The sequence below is a fragment of the Coenobita brevimanus genome, chromosome 57, assembly GCF_032717465.1.
Source record: "Coenobita brevimanus isolate Jiangsu-jjx chromosome 57, ASM3271746v2, whole genome shotgun sequence".
In the NCBI taxonomy this organism is placed as follows: Eukaryota; Metazoa; Arthropoda; class Malacostraca; order Decapoda; family Coenobitidae; genus Coenobita; species Coenobita brevimanus.
Window position 1 is genome coordinate 23,913,561 of NC_137010.1, and position 17,109 is coordinate 23,930,669.

At 41.4% G+C, this 17,109-nt stretch overlaps 1 protein-coding gene across 1 annotated transcript in view; it reads left to right on the forward strand.

Annotated features, from left to right (window-relative positions):
• Positions 1–13,807, forward strand: part of LOC145402310 (putative sodium/potassium/calcium exchanger CG1090) — a 52,314-nt gene extending 38,507 nt beyond the window's left edge. Inside the window, exons 5-9 of the mRNA XM_080274449.1 lie at positions 9,586–9,662; positions 9,917–10,127; positions 11,578–11,679; positions 12,467–12,598; positions 13,608–13,807. Coding sequence (XP_080130575.1) covers positions 9,586–9,662; positions 9,917–10,127; positions 11,578–11,679; positions 12,467–12,598; positions 13,608–13,807 — 722 coding nt within the window. The remainder of the gene's footprint in view (positions 1–9,585; positions 9,663–9,916; positions 10,128–11,577; positions 11,680–12,466; positions 12,599–13,607) is intronic.
• Positions 13,808–17,109: the final 3,302 nt, after the last annotated feature.

A 17,109-nucleotide genomic window follows, 5' to 3' on the forward strand; every position in this document is an offset into this window, starting at 1 on the left:
CACGCACGCACGCACACGCACACACACACACACACACACACACACACACAACGATACGCATACCTGATAATCACAATCTGAAAAAGGTGAGATAACACAAACACACTCAAGACTACAAATGGCACAAACCCTAGGCCCCGACCCACCCCGCCTCCCCCGGTAATAGGATTCAGCCCGAGGCAAACAGGATCAGACTCCACTAGCGCGGGATCGGGACCCTTCAGGCGGACCGTCATCGCGTTGTTGGGAGATGGGGGTCTCGAGTTTATACTTTACAAAGAATATCCCAGCCTGTTTCGCTATTTTCGCGCTGATTTGCATATTTGTTCAGATTTGATTATGAACGGTGTTGTTTAATGCTAATGCTTCTTAATGCAACATGGTTCTAAGATTTTATACAGGCAGGGTTATTTTAGTGCAAAAAGGTGTCCTTGAATTCTAGTATTCTGACGCTTTCTTGCGACTTCAGATTCTTAAAATACCAGGTGTCCGATGTCTCAAGGATTATCTCATAGGATTTTCTTCTCTTTGTTTCAAGAATTTTCGCCGTCGTGAACTTTTTCGTTTTCTGACATGCTAACATGTTTACCCCCGTCAGTATATTTAATTTTCTTCCATTTATAAAGGTAAAAGGATATCTGTCTAACTATACGAGTATATTGCCAGACTCCCGTAAGGGGTGGCCACAAACAAATCGCCTCCATGTCGCCCTGTCCCCCGCCATTTCAATGCCCTGCTCCCAGTTCACACCCCTTCTCATATACCTCTCCACTCCATCCCTCCATCTCATCCTTGGTCTCCCCCTCCCTCATGGTACAATATTGCCAGAGCTTAGGTATCTAGATAAAATACCTTAAATCACCGGTAGCTGAAGTTTCTGGGGTACGGAATAAGCAGTAAATGAAAGTTTCGTGCAGACCAATAATAGGAGCCTTTATATGGTTTGTAACTGGAGTGGTGTTATGTGAGAAGTTTACCAGCAGCCAACTGTCCTGGGTTAGATGGTTTATATCTGCAGAAACCTTTGCAAACCCTTGGAGCAGGCTGCATACTTTGTTGGCATAGTCTTGCTACCTCCAAACGATTTTATTCGTAGGAGGGGAGACCTCATCACTTAGAAACATCTCTGCTACACTGAGTAAAATCGTCTGGAGGTACTACGCATGGAATACAGAATTTGCAGCAGACTGATGAGGTTAAGATCCGCAGTTCCAATAAGTACACTATGAACAAGTTTGTACGTCTTGGTTTTGTAGAATTAAGGGGTTTTAAGATCTCGCATTCGTAGAATATTGATAAATTTAACTTGCGCTTTTGAATTATTAAGTTCGATTAAGGAAGTAAGTTTAAATGACTGAGTTTCAGGATTCTAATGTGCACATATTCTTTCTTATTTTCTTCTGCTAACGGAAACATGAACTTCGAATTACTTTATCGGGAGCTGTAATTATTCATATCGTGATTCATGGGCCCCAAGTCTAAGGTTTGAGCCCAAGCCATTGTGGACATTTGAGGGGGAAGCTTGTAGTACGGCTGTGTCCTGTCTTATGCGTGAAAATGTTCACACCCTGTCGATTTTACCGATGACATACATATTTACGCGCAAACAGCTAATACACCACTTTCATCTACATATACATGACGCTTCCGACAGACACCCCGTCTCCATTCGCACTTCACCAGCAAGGGGAAAGGTTCATTCTGGCTATCACTTTCTCCGCGAGGGGAAGATCTGGATATATATTTGCTAAATTACCGGAAGTTAATGGTTTGCAATGCTTAGATGTCTAGATTATGGAAGTTGCGAGTATCTGAAATTAAGATATCTTCAAGAATAACGCCTGGTGGTATAGTGGTCTAAAGCACTAGTCGGGTGCCGGTCATGTGCTAAGGGTGCCCTGGTTCAGTCCCCGGGAGGTAACTGGAAGCTTGAATCATGTATAGCACTGACACTGTGGGTGTAGGGTGGTCATCTACCCCTATCCCTTTCGGTGTATTTTTTTTTTTTTCTGGCTACCACCATATGAATTTATTCACATGCAGGGAACCCGTGCCCTCTAATGGGTTAAATGTTTCCGGACTGCTGCACTGTAACCTCGGATCCTTCACCCACAGGGATACTAAGGAACTGAACTGGGAAACTCCAACATACTTACAGTCGATTCCCTGTCACAACTTAAATTTGTATCTGCAGGAGGAACAACAGGCACAGGAAGAATGTGCATTCCATTTCTTTTACCTTTCTGCAGAACAAAGTGATACCGGTATGTTATTTCTCTCGTACTCTTCTCGTTCTTCCTGCGAAACTAAATTTTAGTTATGACACGGAATGGATCGTAAGTTTGCAAGTGAATCCGGGCAGTGAATGTTATCAGTGTAGTGGGATTATAAAGCTGGTGTAATACCCAGTTTCAGGAGCCTACGAGGAGGGGGTGCGGATCCCCCTACTGACCCCTCACACACCCTTACCTCTTCACCACGATGACAACACCTCAGAGGACGACGATGACTACGATGCTGACGTCTTTTTCAAGGACATAGCCAGTAAATACAATTAAAAAAAAAAAACGGTTTGATTGGGTTAATTTGGGTTGGTTTGGTGCATTTCTAGAGTTCTTGAGTGTGTTTTAGTGAATTTCCAAGACTATACTAGTGTTTTTAGTTTATTTGGTGCCTTTTGAGACTATCTGAGTATTTTTGGTTGTGATGGCTTATTTCTAAGACGGTAAGAGTAAGTTTTGGTTGGTCTGATGTATACTCAAGATTCTTTGGATAGGTAGTGGTTGGTTTGGCATATTTCTAGGACTTCCTAGTTCCTTCTAACTCCTTGATTCCTCAGCGATTTGTCTATTCACTAACTCTCCTCAGCAATCATCACCTGACTTCCGAGTTGTAAAATGTACATCTAGCACTTTTCGTTCACGCGCTGATGGTACTATTCCGCCTTTTACTTTTTCAGTCACTTTAAGCAGCGTCCATCTCAGAAGCCATTACTATAGACTGCTCACGAAATGAGTTAATGGCTCATCTAACTCCCGATTTATCAGTTTTGGTTATTTTTATTGCCTCAAAAACTCAGTTACATCTCTCACCTCGACACAGTCTTAAATATGCAACTCGGTCCATCATCACCTCTCAGTATTCTTGGTGTCTCTTTCTTGTGATGTGTCTTGAAAGAATATATTACTCTTCTCGTGCATAACCGACTCTGTGTTTTGCTTTATTCTGCATGTTTATTGACTCCATACACTGATCTTATTGACCTATGTGCTGAGAACAATTCTTTTGTGTACGTGTGGGGGTGGGGGTGGGTGGGGGGAGAGGGTCACCACATGCAACATTACCATACAGGATGGAGCTAAAGTATTGTTTTTTGTCTAACTCCATTTTTCTTCTTGACTTTATTCTTTCACTCACACTCTCTCTCTGCTTCAGTAAGGGCTCATTCATCTCGGTACTACCATGCTGGTCACTGTTCTTCAAACTCTATGTCCACTTGCCTCCCTCATTACAGTGGGCACGCAGCACTCATCCAGCTACATAATCTTACCAGAATTTTCAGCCGTACATGTTCTGGGCACACAACTTGTCAACTCTGGACAGTCTTCCTCAGTCTGTCTTTCCCACTTCCTATGAATGTGCCCAAACATTTAGAAGCGAGTGGGTCTTGATTTTAACTGTCCTTAATTTAACTTTTTAGTTTTCACAGGCTCCTAGCTTTTTATTACTTAATTTATCTATTTATTTACTTATTCTTTTGCATGAAATGTGAGTATGATTTTGTTGGTTTGGGTCAGTTTGGGTAAATCTGAATTCATGTGATATAGTTATGGACTACCAGCGCTGGCGAAGAGCCTCAGCGTGGTGGCACTCTGCACTCAGGGTGGAGCAGCTGAGGCGTCCACCCGGAAGCCAGACCTCTTCATATTTCCCTGCACCTTACCGTGACAAGGATCCTTGTATGACCCTGGTGAGGCACTGTCTACCACAAGGGGGACGCCGGTTCCCAGCACAATGGATGTGCTGTATCTGTTGGATGGCGCTACGAAAGCAGTATTGATTACCTGTGGTAGACAGGCTTCCTCAGTCAGGCGGAACGGGGTTAAGTAACAGCAATAACAACAACTTGTGAACTGCCAGAGTAACTATGTATGGCTGCCTGGATGTAGTTAGGTAAGTTTGAGTGCATTTAGTGCATTGTATACACTTTTGGGCTTATCCGGGATGGTTACCACAACGACTGCTTGGGTACATATGGGTGAGTATGAGTGAATTTTGTGCATTTTAAAAACTGGGTTAGGTGTATTTCCATGGATTCAGTGCCTTTAATGACTGCCTGAAAGGTCTTCTTAGATATGGAGATTATCAGGACAAACTGGGCGCATCTGGGTGAGCTTGAGGCATTCTGAACACTACATAAGGGTAGGTTTGTGGGATATGTTTCCCTGAGTGAACAAACCTTTATCAGTGACGTATCCCCATCATCTGGTAAAGAATCCATACAGTAGATATGCACTAAGTATAGCAATTTCAAATATAGGGGCATAAAGTAGGACTCGTAGACTAATAGTGGGGATAATAGAAATAATATTAAATTCTTCGGAATCGGTCTACTAAGTTTCATCTTCAGATTCTTTGTGCAGGTCGGATTGAAATCTCCAGTAGACGCAACCAACTTAAGACAGATTTTTCGTTATATGATCATAGCTCGTAAAGTACAGACAATATGGCAATTTTGCATAACCGGGCATCAGCTATGACATATACTCTATCTTTCTGTGTAATATGATGCCAATCCACCTGGTAGTTTCCGAGATGCAGGCCTGGATGAAAGGACGGACAGATGGGTAACACAAGAGATTTTCCTTATATGGTCATAGCTCGTAAAGTACAGACAGCATGGCAATTTTGCATATATATGGGCATCAACTATGACACATATTCTATCCTTCTGTGTGGTATGAAACCAATCCATCTTGTAATTTCCAAGATACAGGCCCGGACAGAAAGACAGACAGACGGATGGACAGGGATGATTCCTGAATCCCAACGATATGGAATAATGGTGGGGATAATTACGAGAGACAGGTTCTGATCATTTACAAAGCTGGACTCTCTCTTCGCTGAATTATATAAATCGTTTGACGGCAACCGGAATAAAATGGCCAAGTGGCTACCTGTCTTCTAAGGAATTAAGGTAAGTCCAATTTACCATAGCTTCTTATAAGACTACCTAGGTGAACCTAGGTAGATCTGGTGCTCTCTCACAGTTGTTGTGTGTCTCTGTCTGGGTTACCTCGTTACATCCGAAAAACACCTCAGCTTTAGTGGATTTGTTTGCCGTGGTACACAGTGATTTGTGCTGGTTTTGGGGAAATTTTGACTGATTTGATGCATTTATAGCCTACGCTTGCTCTGTTGCACCTCCTGAGTGACATTTAGATTGATCAATGCATTGCTGAAGCGCTTGACTCAATCTGGGTGCTTTGGGTGAATCTGTGTTGACGTGGTACTCATACATGTGTGTTTTGTTGACCAGTATCTTTGCATTTAGGAAAGTCGAGGCGGCAGCGAAGGTGGGAGTAAAAATCTACAGCATTACGGCACGAGTGAATTGTAATGAATGCAGTCACAAAGGCAGTTTCAGTCCACTCCTGTTTGTGAGATATCTTGCACAAACAGAAAAACCGAGTGGGATGAAAATAACCTTTTATCTTCGGTGATTGAGATATTAGTACAGCCAGTAATAATAACAACGATGATGATGATGATGATGATGATGATGATGATGATGATGATGATAATAATAATAATAATAATAATAATAATAATAACAACAATAATAATAATAATAATAATAATATAATAAAAATAAAAATAATAATTATAATAATAATAGTAATATGGAGCACCCAGAGAGTGTAACACCCCTCCCATCAACTGTTATAATGGCCGATTGTTTTTTACTTAACCATGTAACCTTGGCCTTGGACAGATTACTCTCAGAATCGAATTACGTCATTCTTGCCTAACCTTCAATCCTTCAGCCAACTTCGGTTCAAATCAGATCAAAACTGCCCGAGTTGACTTTGTCATGTAGCCTTGATTATTAACCTTTTTCAATGACATTGACCTTCAACTGACTAAAAAAAAAAAAAAAAAATCGTGTCTTTTGTAATCATTATTTAAACCTGAACCCTGATGCTGGAGAGGAACACCCTCGCCTGGTGGCACTGATAAAGCAAGACGGCTCTGCTACTCGGTCGTACAAGTATCCCGGAGCTCCCTATCCCCCGAAAGGAGGATGGAGGACTGCAGGAGGACAGATTCAGCCTGCAATCCACTGGGTTCACGTCCAGATGACCCTGGAGCAACAACATTAACAACAACAACAGTAGCAGCAACAACAACAGCAACAACAACTTGAACCCTTGCAGAAAGCTGAGCTTGCCATGTGACCTTGACCTTTGACCTACCGTTCTAAGAAAAGATCAAGCTCTCGGGTGATCCTCGATTCCTTCATCAACTTTGATCAGAATAAAATCAAAACGGCTTTAGTTTCACACACAGACACACAGACCTTGCCTTGTGACTTTGACTTTTGACTTATTCTTCCTAAAACTGAATGTCTTTGTTCTTGTTTGACCCTTAACATTTCCACCGACGTTGGTTCAGATCAGATCAAAACTGATCTGCTTTTTGCCTTGTGCCCTTGACCTTTGACCTTCCCCTGTAACCTTGATCTCTGATCGATCTTAAAATCGAATATTTTATTCTTGCCTTATCCTCAGTCCTTACTCAAAATTTGGCTTAAATCGGAGAAAAGGTATTTAAGCTGACCTTGCCCTATGACCCTGACCTTCGACCTCTTGTTAAAAAAAAAAAAAAAAAAATGGCTTACTCCTTGGCTGACTCTCAACACATCTACAAAGGTTTGTTAACGCAGAATCAAAATTGTTTGTTAACACACACTCAGATGGGTCAAACTTTGACCTTGACCTTTGACTGACTGTTCTGCAAATGAATCATTTCACTCTTGTCTTATCCTCTACCCTTCCTTCAAGTCAGGTCTAAATTGAATACAATCTGTTAAGTTGATTTTGCGAGGTCAAACTTTGACCTAGCCCCGTGACCTTGACCTTTGATCTATTGTTCTTAAAAAATAGATTTCTCCGTTGCTTAACCCTCAACCCTTCCATCAAGTTTGGTTAAAATCGGGTACAAACGTTTGATATATTTTGTTAAAACACACACACACACACACACACACACACACACACACACACACACACACAGGAAAAAATAAAAGCCGCTTTCGCATCGCCAGGACGGGTGTAATAAGATATAACAGTGCTATTAATGGTAACGCTCGCAAGTCATTGTGTCAGAAATTATTCTTTACTGAAATCTCCAACTTAAACTCAATTCACAGGCATGTAGAAGCTTTAAACAGCAGCAAGTCAGCGGCATCATATACTGTACAGTGGCAGCAAATGTTGTGGCGGGGTGAGGGCCTGATTCACCACTCTGGAAAGGAGGGGGGGGGGGCGTGATTCCTAGCGGATTACCACAAGGCTGAATTCATGCTGACTCATTACCAAATTCCTCTTTTCACAGCAATGATTCTGTGGTAACGTTTATGTAAGTTATTTTTATTGCATGTATTTTGATAGCTAACAATGTTCTTTTATCACTGGCATTCACTGGTTTGCCGAGAATACGAGGCTTGCACTTCTTAATAACCCTTGAAAAAATCCCGTGGCTGAATGTTGTTCCAACAAGCACAGAACATTTGCTAAAGGAAGCCAGCCCTGAATTACTTGCTGATGTGTCCATTAGAATTGTGCAGCACGTGTGCTACATGGTTCCGAGTTGCTTTCATGATCAGCTGCTACGAGTAATAAGATTTAACTGCTCGTCACAAAGTCAAACGGCTTAATTTTGCTAGGGAATATAACGACTTTACTTTGGTGAAAATCCGTAGTGTATTATGGTCAGATTAATGCGTTTTTTTTAGTTTTTTTTTTTAGTAACAGGAATTGCGTGTGCAAAAGCGCGACGACCAAGAAATTCTGGCCAGTACGAGCCTCTGTACACTGTGGAGGCGGTGAAGCGCCCTGACTCAGTTATGGTTTGGGATTGTTTTTCTATTTATGATATGGGTAATATGGTATATACCGAGAGGAAGGTGTTACCAATAACTGTGAACGATATTTGGGTATCTTGCATGATAATCTTGAAGACTGTTATGACAGCTGTAAAGCAGAAACTTTCATGCAAGAAGGAGCTCCTTGCCTTCCATGAAAAGTGAAAGAATGGTTTAATGTGTGTGTTTTGGAGGTGTTAGACCGGCCTGCTGATAGGCCCGACTTAAATTCCCATAAAGCAACATCAGTGGTTATTAGGGCGCGGAGGCAATAACTCTTGACAGCTGACCAGCAGTATTAATCAGAGTATTATGCCGCTAATATGTTCTAAAGATAGTGATTAGAAGAGCACTCAGTAGAGCGCGTATGTCCGTCAGCTAAGTTAGTATTTATATATTTATCTCTGTTATATCCTAAGACAGTTTATATCGCATTCCGTTTCTCATTTATTATTAATGTGTAGGTTTTGAAGTATTGCTGTACCTTTGTTCTCTGACGTACCTTCACTAATAACGTTACCTCATGTTTAACCAATTATGAAAAGGCCATACTCCACAGATTTTTATAATGGTCTACCCTGAATTTCATTCATAATCTTACAGACAGACAGACAGACAGACAGACTAATAACACAAACCAGAATGTTGTCCAGTACAGCGCATGCATCCATCACATCACACTGAGCTGGTAATTAAAGCTGCCAGTGTATTCTTATCTTCTAAAGGACTTTCACCAAAATCAGATCACTTTATCTTTGGGTAAACAGGAATGTTCCCACTAATTTTCAGAATGATCCTCCATTTAGGTTTATTGCAGACAGACAAATATACTAACATACTCCACCTCAGTTACCACTAATTTAACATCCTGTAAACCAGTCCATTCTGCCCTACCCTACCATATCGTAACCTATCCCATCCAGCTCTAATTCAACCCAGCCGAGGCCAACCTATCATAACCACACCTCATCTCAACCAGTCCAACCCAACCCAACCCAATGCAAACTATTTTACTCTACACAAACTTGCCCAGCATAACTTAATCCATTCTGCCCTACCGATCCTTATCCACTTTTCACTTCTCAAACATGCCCGCACAATCCAAATTACTGCAGCCTCAGCTAACCCAACCAAGACCCAAGGAGTACATGCCAGTCCAACCTAACCTACTTTAACTCCCTCTCCAACCCAACCCAGTACTATCCCCATTTCACAGACCAGCTCAACCCAACCTAATCAAACCTACCCTACCCTGCACTACCCCTAATCTACCCTATCCTAACCAAACCTAACTTACTTATCTCTACCCTGCCCTACATTACACTACACCTAATCTACTCTATCTTAACCTAACCTAATCTAATCTACCCTACCCTATCTTAACGTAACCTAAGCTAACCTAACCTAATCTAACCTGGTCTGACTCTTCCTCGCCACAGACGGTACGGGAATGAGGGTACAGGAGACAGCAGAGATCGAGGGAGCCACAAACAAGGTCATGGCACCAGAGATGAAGGTCAGTGCAATATAAAGGTCATATCAAACGTTAACGTACTGGTATTCTCTATTTTTCGTAACTGTTCTTTTTGTTAGACCTTTCTGTCCTTCCTTCCACCCCAACCCACTCCCCAAGCCCTCTACCTCCCCCTCTAGCCCAACCCACTACGCATACCCACTCCCTTCACCCTCCAGCAGCTATACCTACCCCAATATTCTTACGTCCCCCCCCCTCTCTCTCTCTCTCTTTCCTAAATCGTCCCCACTCCCCAGGACGATGACGTATCCCCGTGGACGGTTCCTGTGGGTGTGTGGGAGCGGTTCACGTGGGGGATGAGCCTGCCCCTCGTCGCCCTACACCACTTCACCACACCCGACTGCAGGAGGGAGAGGTTCAGAAGGTTCTATCTCATGACCTTCATTATGAGTATGATATGGATCGCGGCGTACTCGTATATCATGGTCTGGATGATCACTGTTATTGGTAAGTGAAGGCACAGCATGGTAATAGAGCTGGTCCCTCATAGATTCCAACCCTTGCCTTTTTAATGCGAGTTGGTTCTATTCCAACTCAGCTAATGTCCAAGTGATTCCAGCTTGGGGGGGAGGGGGGGTCGATGTGACCAGTAACCAAGGAGACTCATGCCTACCTTATAACCAAGGCTCATCGAACTCTATGCAACCACGATATAGTATTCAAGTTGTGTGGGTAGCTCAGTTCCGTTATAATATTTTGGTCCCAAATAGATTAGATTCCTTCCTTTTTTAGTTTGTACTTTTTGTGTTATGTACCTGCCGCATTATCCACTAAACTAAATGAGTGGAGAATGTCGTCAAATACTATGAAAACATAAAGAACCGAAGACTGAAGGTCTACATCGTTTTTCATTTCCAGTCAAACTGGCTAAACTAGAGTAAGCCAAAACCACCATCTGTTCATGGATCGGATACGTTGTGCTTTAAAGTTTGGAAGTTTAAAGGCAAAAATGATAATGATAAAAACAGTTAGAGAGCTGCGAGATAGTTAGATAACAAGGTCAATAGGAAATGATAATGACACAGACCTGAGATGATGATGATAAAGATGATAGCAATAACAGTAGTGACAGTAAAGCTAGTGATGATGTTGCTACAGACGGTAATGAGGGTAATATGAAACGTTTCTGATAAATAAAGAGTGCTTAAAAGTAAAGTGGTGATTTATAAAGATGGCAATGATGATGATGGTGGGGATGGTTGTGATGATTCTGTAATAAATACTAGCACGTTTGGTGACCGTATCTGCCGGACCTACAAAAAAAAAAATAAATTAAAAAAAAAAAATAATTGAAAATTCGGCGACGCCTGATATTCCCCAGACTCGTGCGAGCCAGCAACGTTTGGCAACACCCATGAGAAAGAGAGGGGTCCAGCAAAATTTTAGAAAATCCTAAAATTCTCGCAAACTGTGGGTCCTAGAGCAAAAAAGAGTGGCATCGTCTACCTCCAGATTTCAAAACTTATGACAGAGCATGAGTTACGCGGTACCGTACAACAGCGTAGACTGGCATGAGGTGTCGGGGGTCGGGTTGGCTGTCGCTAGATGCCTTGAGCCTCAGTAACGCAGTACTTAATAACTCAGTGACAACGGCGTTTGTAGGGCAAAAACAGTGAACAATGTGCGATTCTAATGGCTTTATCTATTGACGTTTATGATGAGTATAGACGACGACGACGACGGCAACAACAACAGCAGCTCTACTACTGATAGTAATAATAATAATAATAAAATAATAATAATAATAATAAAATAATAATAATAATAATAATAAAATAATAATAATAATAATAATAATGGAAATAATAACTACTACGACTACTACTACTACTACTGCTGCTGCTGCTGCTAATAATAATAATAATAATAATAATAATAATAATACCCCTCCCCACAGGCTTCACCCTAGGCATCCCTGACACAGTGATGGGCCTCACCCTAATAGCAGTGGGGGTGTCTGCTCCGGACGCACTTTCATCCCTCTGTGTCGCCAAGCAGGGTGAGTGGCATGCCGAGTGGGATGAGAGGTAGGGTGAGTGGGAAAGTGGGGTAGGGTGAGGGGGATGGTGAGGCAAGGTAAGTGGGGTTGTGAAGCAAGGTGAGTAGGGTGGTGGGGTAGGGTGAGTGGGGTGGTGGGGTACGGTGAGTGGGGTGGTTGGGTAGGGTGAGTGGGGTGGTTGGGTAGGGTGAGTGGGATGGTGTGATAGGGTAAATAAGGTGAAAGGGTTAGGATGAGTGAGGTGAGAGGCTGGGTGAGTGCGGTGAGTTTCAGGGAGAGTGTTGTGGTGGGGTACCGTGAATGTGACGGTGAGGCAGGGTGAGTGGGAAGGTGAGGCAGGGTAAGTGGGAAGGTGAGGCAGAGTGAGTGAGGTGGCGAACCAGGGTGAGTGGGGTGGTAAGTGGCGCGCTGAGTGGTCCTGATGAGGAAGGGTGTGTGGAGTGATTAGATAGGGTAAGTAGGGTGGTGAGGTAGGGTGAATAGGGTGGTGACATGGAGACAAAAGCAATGGGGAAAGACGAATCAGTGGGGTTGGGATTGGGGTGGTTAAATTACAGGACATTTAATCTGTCCTCCTGTAATCTTAATCAGCTTTTAATAGGAGCTTCAACTCCCTCCCCAAACAGGGTTCGGTGATATGCCTGTGAGTAAGACTATAGAGAATAATATACAAATAATGGAAGGCTGCATTTAGGGTACAGAAAACAGATGTTTATAATATGGCAAACGAACAAAATCAGGCACGTGGACCTCCGATGAATTCAACAATCTCCCCTTCCCCCAACAGGATTCGGCGACATGGCAGTGAGTAACGCAATTGGCAGCAACGTGTTCGACATTCTGCTGTGCCTGGGCCTGCCATGGTTCATCAAGACAGCTATCACTGACCCGGGCGTAGTCGTGCTCGTCGAGAGCAGAGGTGAGCACATATGGAGCTTTCATGTCGATCTGGACTGTCAAGGAGACTTAAAAGACTCATAGCCATGTTAACAGAATAGCAGGAGGGGGCTATCCTCAACTGAATGTATTTGTCTGATAGCCAGACTAGCACTTAATACCTAACATACCTACCTGGCATGTAATACCTACCCGACCTCTACAGAGTCAAACAGAAACAGGGCCTAGCCTTTCTAAAAAAGAATTTTCCCTCAGCTGATGATATAGTCTGGTAGTGACCAAACTAAAAACGCCACCAGTCTACTTGGCCTCTAAACACTTAAAACAGCTTTTGTGTGGATCTAAAAGATCATAGACTGTGATACGTGTGTTATTTTTAAAGTATTTTATCTTTAAATACTGACTCTCAATTTATTAGATAAGTAAGGTTTTATACTTAAAATAATATCTCCTTGGGTCTGATAGTCAAGCCTTCCTGTAATTGTAAATACAATATCCGTCCTCCTATATACAAATGAAATCCAACTGCAGGTCTAACCGATCTAGTTGAGAAATTCACAATTCTTTAAAATGAAACATCTCTCTAGGCTTGACATACCGGTACTTAACAACCTTCTCATTATCTAAATTAAATTCTGATCTCCTAATCGCCCAAATCCTAAACAGAATATCTGTGCTCGATAGTACATTAAACTTTGTTAAATTCAACAGACTCAGTAAGTTCCTGATAATCTTCATTAGGCTCTAATAAATGTTTTAAGAATATCTATCCCTTGGGCTCTGCATTATCCTTCTCTGGCTTGACCAATCTGACAGTTCCACTCAAACACATACCAGTATTTTAAAAATCTTACTGAAACTTTAATAAGAATCTTTATAGGCTACTCGACAATCACCTTCAAACTCTAATCAGTATCTTAAAAACCTTCCCCAGACTGATCAGAATCCCTGTACTCGAAGATCTCCTTCAAACTCTAATCAGTGTCTCAAGTATCTCCCTTATTTCTAAAATCAAATATTCCTCTCCACAGGCCTGACGTACTCGACAGTCTCGCTCTTCTCGACGGTGATCTTCCTCATCGCGGCGACGCACCTCAACGGCTGGAAACTGGACAAGAAGTACGGGGTAGTGCTCCTCTTCTGGTACCTCTTCTTCATGATCTTTGCCAGCTTGTACGAGCTCAATGTCTTTGGTTACCTCAATCCGCCGGAGTGCCCCAGCCCGTATTAGGTCACTGGGATGGCTACGGTGCTGGATGTGGAAAGCTATCAAAGGGATGCTGGAATGATTTAGTGACTATTGGAAAACTGGGGAAATACTGAATCTGATAATAAAGAAAACGTCTCTAACAATCTCAATCTGTCGGAGTGTCCCAATCAATATTGGATTGGTGGAACGGGTGCTGGAAGCAGGGAGTCAAAGAGGGAATGCTGGAGTGATCTGGTGGTTGCTGGAGTGATCTGGTGGTTGCTGGAGAGTTGGCGATATCTTGGCGCCATATAATAAGCTGAATGTTTTTAGGATGTTTAAGCCATTGTCCATTCTTGGAATGAGTGCTGAAGGTAATAATTTATCGATAGAAAGCTTGAATTCTATGGTGATTGCTAAAAAATTGCGGGAAATTTACGAAGTCGGGACTGCTGGAGTGTACGATCCCGTATAAGATTGTTGTGAAGAGTACCAGACTGGCAAGTGCTGTACCGATAGGTTGGAAAATAGGGAAATACTGAACGTAGTATAAGTATTACATAGCTTGTCATTTCAGTACACAAGAGTGTCCAGGCCCATAATTAGGTGGCTGGAATGGCAGTGGAAGTGGCAAGCCATGGAAGGAAGCCTGGAAACATCCGGTGAGAGCGGTAAAACTTGGGATCTCTTCGAAGTCTGATCCGCAGAAGTGTTCAAACCTGTATTATTTTACTGGACTGGGAAGGTATAGACGGAAGGCTGGAATGTTTTGATTGTTGTTGGAAAACTGGAGATATCTTGAAGTCGAATAATAAGGAAAACACCACTGGATCAACGTAATACCGAACCCAAAGAGCACTCGGATGGGTGCTGGAAGAGATAAGTTATCAAAAGGAATGCTAGAGTGACCTGGGGACCGCTAGGAGAAAAATTCAGAAAAAGTCATAATATGCCTCTGAACAACACAGTCTATTGGAGCGTTTGACTTTTTTTTTTTTTTTTTTTTTTTTTTAATGAATACTGGAAGTGGAAAGTTGTCACAGGAATTCTGAAAAATCAGGCAATGTCAATGATCAAGCTTAACATCTTCTGCTACCTCAGTCCACTGGAGTGTCTGAGCCCATGTAAAATTGCTGAAATGAGTACCAGAAGACAGAAGTTTTTAAAGAAATGCCGGAAAATTGGGGAAAATCTGTAAACTGAGAGCAGTGTATATGATACATCGATGTGTCTTTGAGTCAGCCCACCTGAACGTTTGTTCCATTTTAAATAATATTGGAAGGGTAACACCACATTAGAAATACGAAATTTACTGTGACCGTTGGAAAATTAGGGAAACCTGGGAAATCATGGCAATAAAAGTTTACTGAACTACACGTAGTTCGGGTACCCAAGTCTATCAGCGAACCGATATTCGAGAGAATGTTGAAAAAAGAGAATGTGAGACTGAATAAAACCATTGGCCATCTCAGTCCCTTTACTGTGGGTTAGTGTGAAAACAGCAGACTAGTGGAATTAATGGAAAATCTGGAGGAAATAAAAAATACCAGCATTATAGAAGGAAAGTGATAGAATTGAATTGCTGGTGACTGGAAGCTCGTTTACATCAGCTACCTCAGATGCCGCAAGAACCCTATCCCATAAAGATCTTAGGGAGACGCATGAAAACATAACTGGGGAAATTTCGAGCTGTTAGTGTAACTTACTTTTGGTGAAATTCGAGGTTACTGGGGAAGGTATAGGACTATCACTGAACATAGAAAAAGGTAAAGGTGTAACAGTGTATTTCGAGGTGATTTAAAATACATTAACTTTCGACTTACTGGGATATGTACTGGAGTAACTGGGGTCACGATAATATGATGAATGCCAATGAAAAAATAGAATATGAAAAATAAAAAGGAGAGTGCAGAGGGACGGGAAAAAAGTCGTATGGTCTTCGCCAGTCTTAAAGAATGGCTACGTTATGGTACCTTTCCCAGCGACAATATATACCACATTGCTAAAATAGCCTAGCCTAATAGAAAGCAGGCTCAATCAAGGAAAAATAAGAATACCTAGGAACAACTCTACTAACAAGGGATGATCTTACAACAAGGGAAATTACGGCAATCTTGAATAAATCAAAATGAATTTGGATGGCTGGATGATATATATATATATATATATATATATACTAAAAAGGAAGACACGTTCAGTGGCTTGCAGATAATGTTGGACACGGATTTTTTGAAGATAGGTAACTTAAAAAGTATCTTGTGTAGCCAGTATGTAGGATCAAAGAAGACTTTTCTTTTTAACTGGCATAATTATGAATCAAGGATACATATTAAAGCTGAGGAAAAACTTTAATAGATAAATACCGCGAGTATATTCCAAGTACAGTATATTTATCAGTAAGAGATTCAGTGATTTCCAAGAACGCAGAAAAGGTATTAAAACACTTAGGCTACCTTTAAAACCGGAGTCACAAGAATGTCTGAAGATATAGAAAAAGTGAAAAACAAAGCGATTTGCTCACGAAATATAATATTGACTTATCCTCCCATAATAATACTTATGTGGAAATGTCGTCTCGTGTTTGCTCCATACTTACAAAATAAACGTAAATATATATAGTAATGCACATACCACTTTTGATAAGCCTGTTGGTAATGCTCTTTGGCGTTAATTGTTCCTAATGCCACGTTTGGTGGTATTTTGTGGGTTGGTTACGTAGTTTTTGCTGCAAAGTTTTATATATATATATATATATATATATATATATATATATATATATATATATATATATATATATATATTCGTTTGAGTTTGGTGATGTAATTTCTGTGGAGATGACAAGCTTAACAATGCTTAAATTTGTAGTCCAGCGATGTCATATAAAGTGTGAGGGATAAAGCTTAATAATATACAGTATACTTTGGGGTGTGGTGGCGTTATTTCCATAAATGACCTCACCCCTAACATCATTTACTTTCGGCTTGTGGACGCTAATTCCACTGTGAAATTAAGTATTTTCCCTGTCGTCATAGTTTTTGGAATGAGCAGACAAGTAATTTTAACCAAGTTTGAATAAGAGTCTATTAGTGAATGGAAAATCTTAGTTTCACTAAATTAATAGTCCTATTGTAGCAAGGATGTATTTGAAGTGGAGAGTCGTGTATTGTTGTTCCTGGTGTCTTTTAGATTTTGACATAGAAACTCAAATCCAAAAGCTTCCATTTACCCTTGAATAGAGACTTTAAGAGTAGCATTTCTAAAATACCTAACAATTCACATGAGATTCTGATTCATGTTTTCACTTTAAGCTCCGAAAAGACGATGGCGAATCATTACTAGCATAA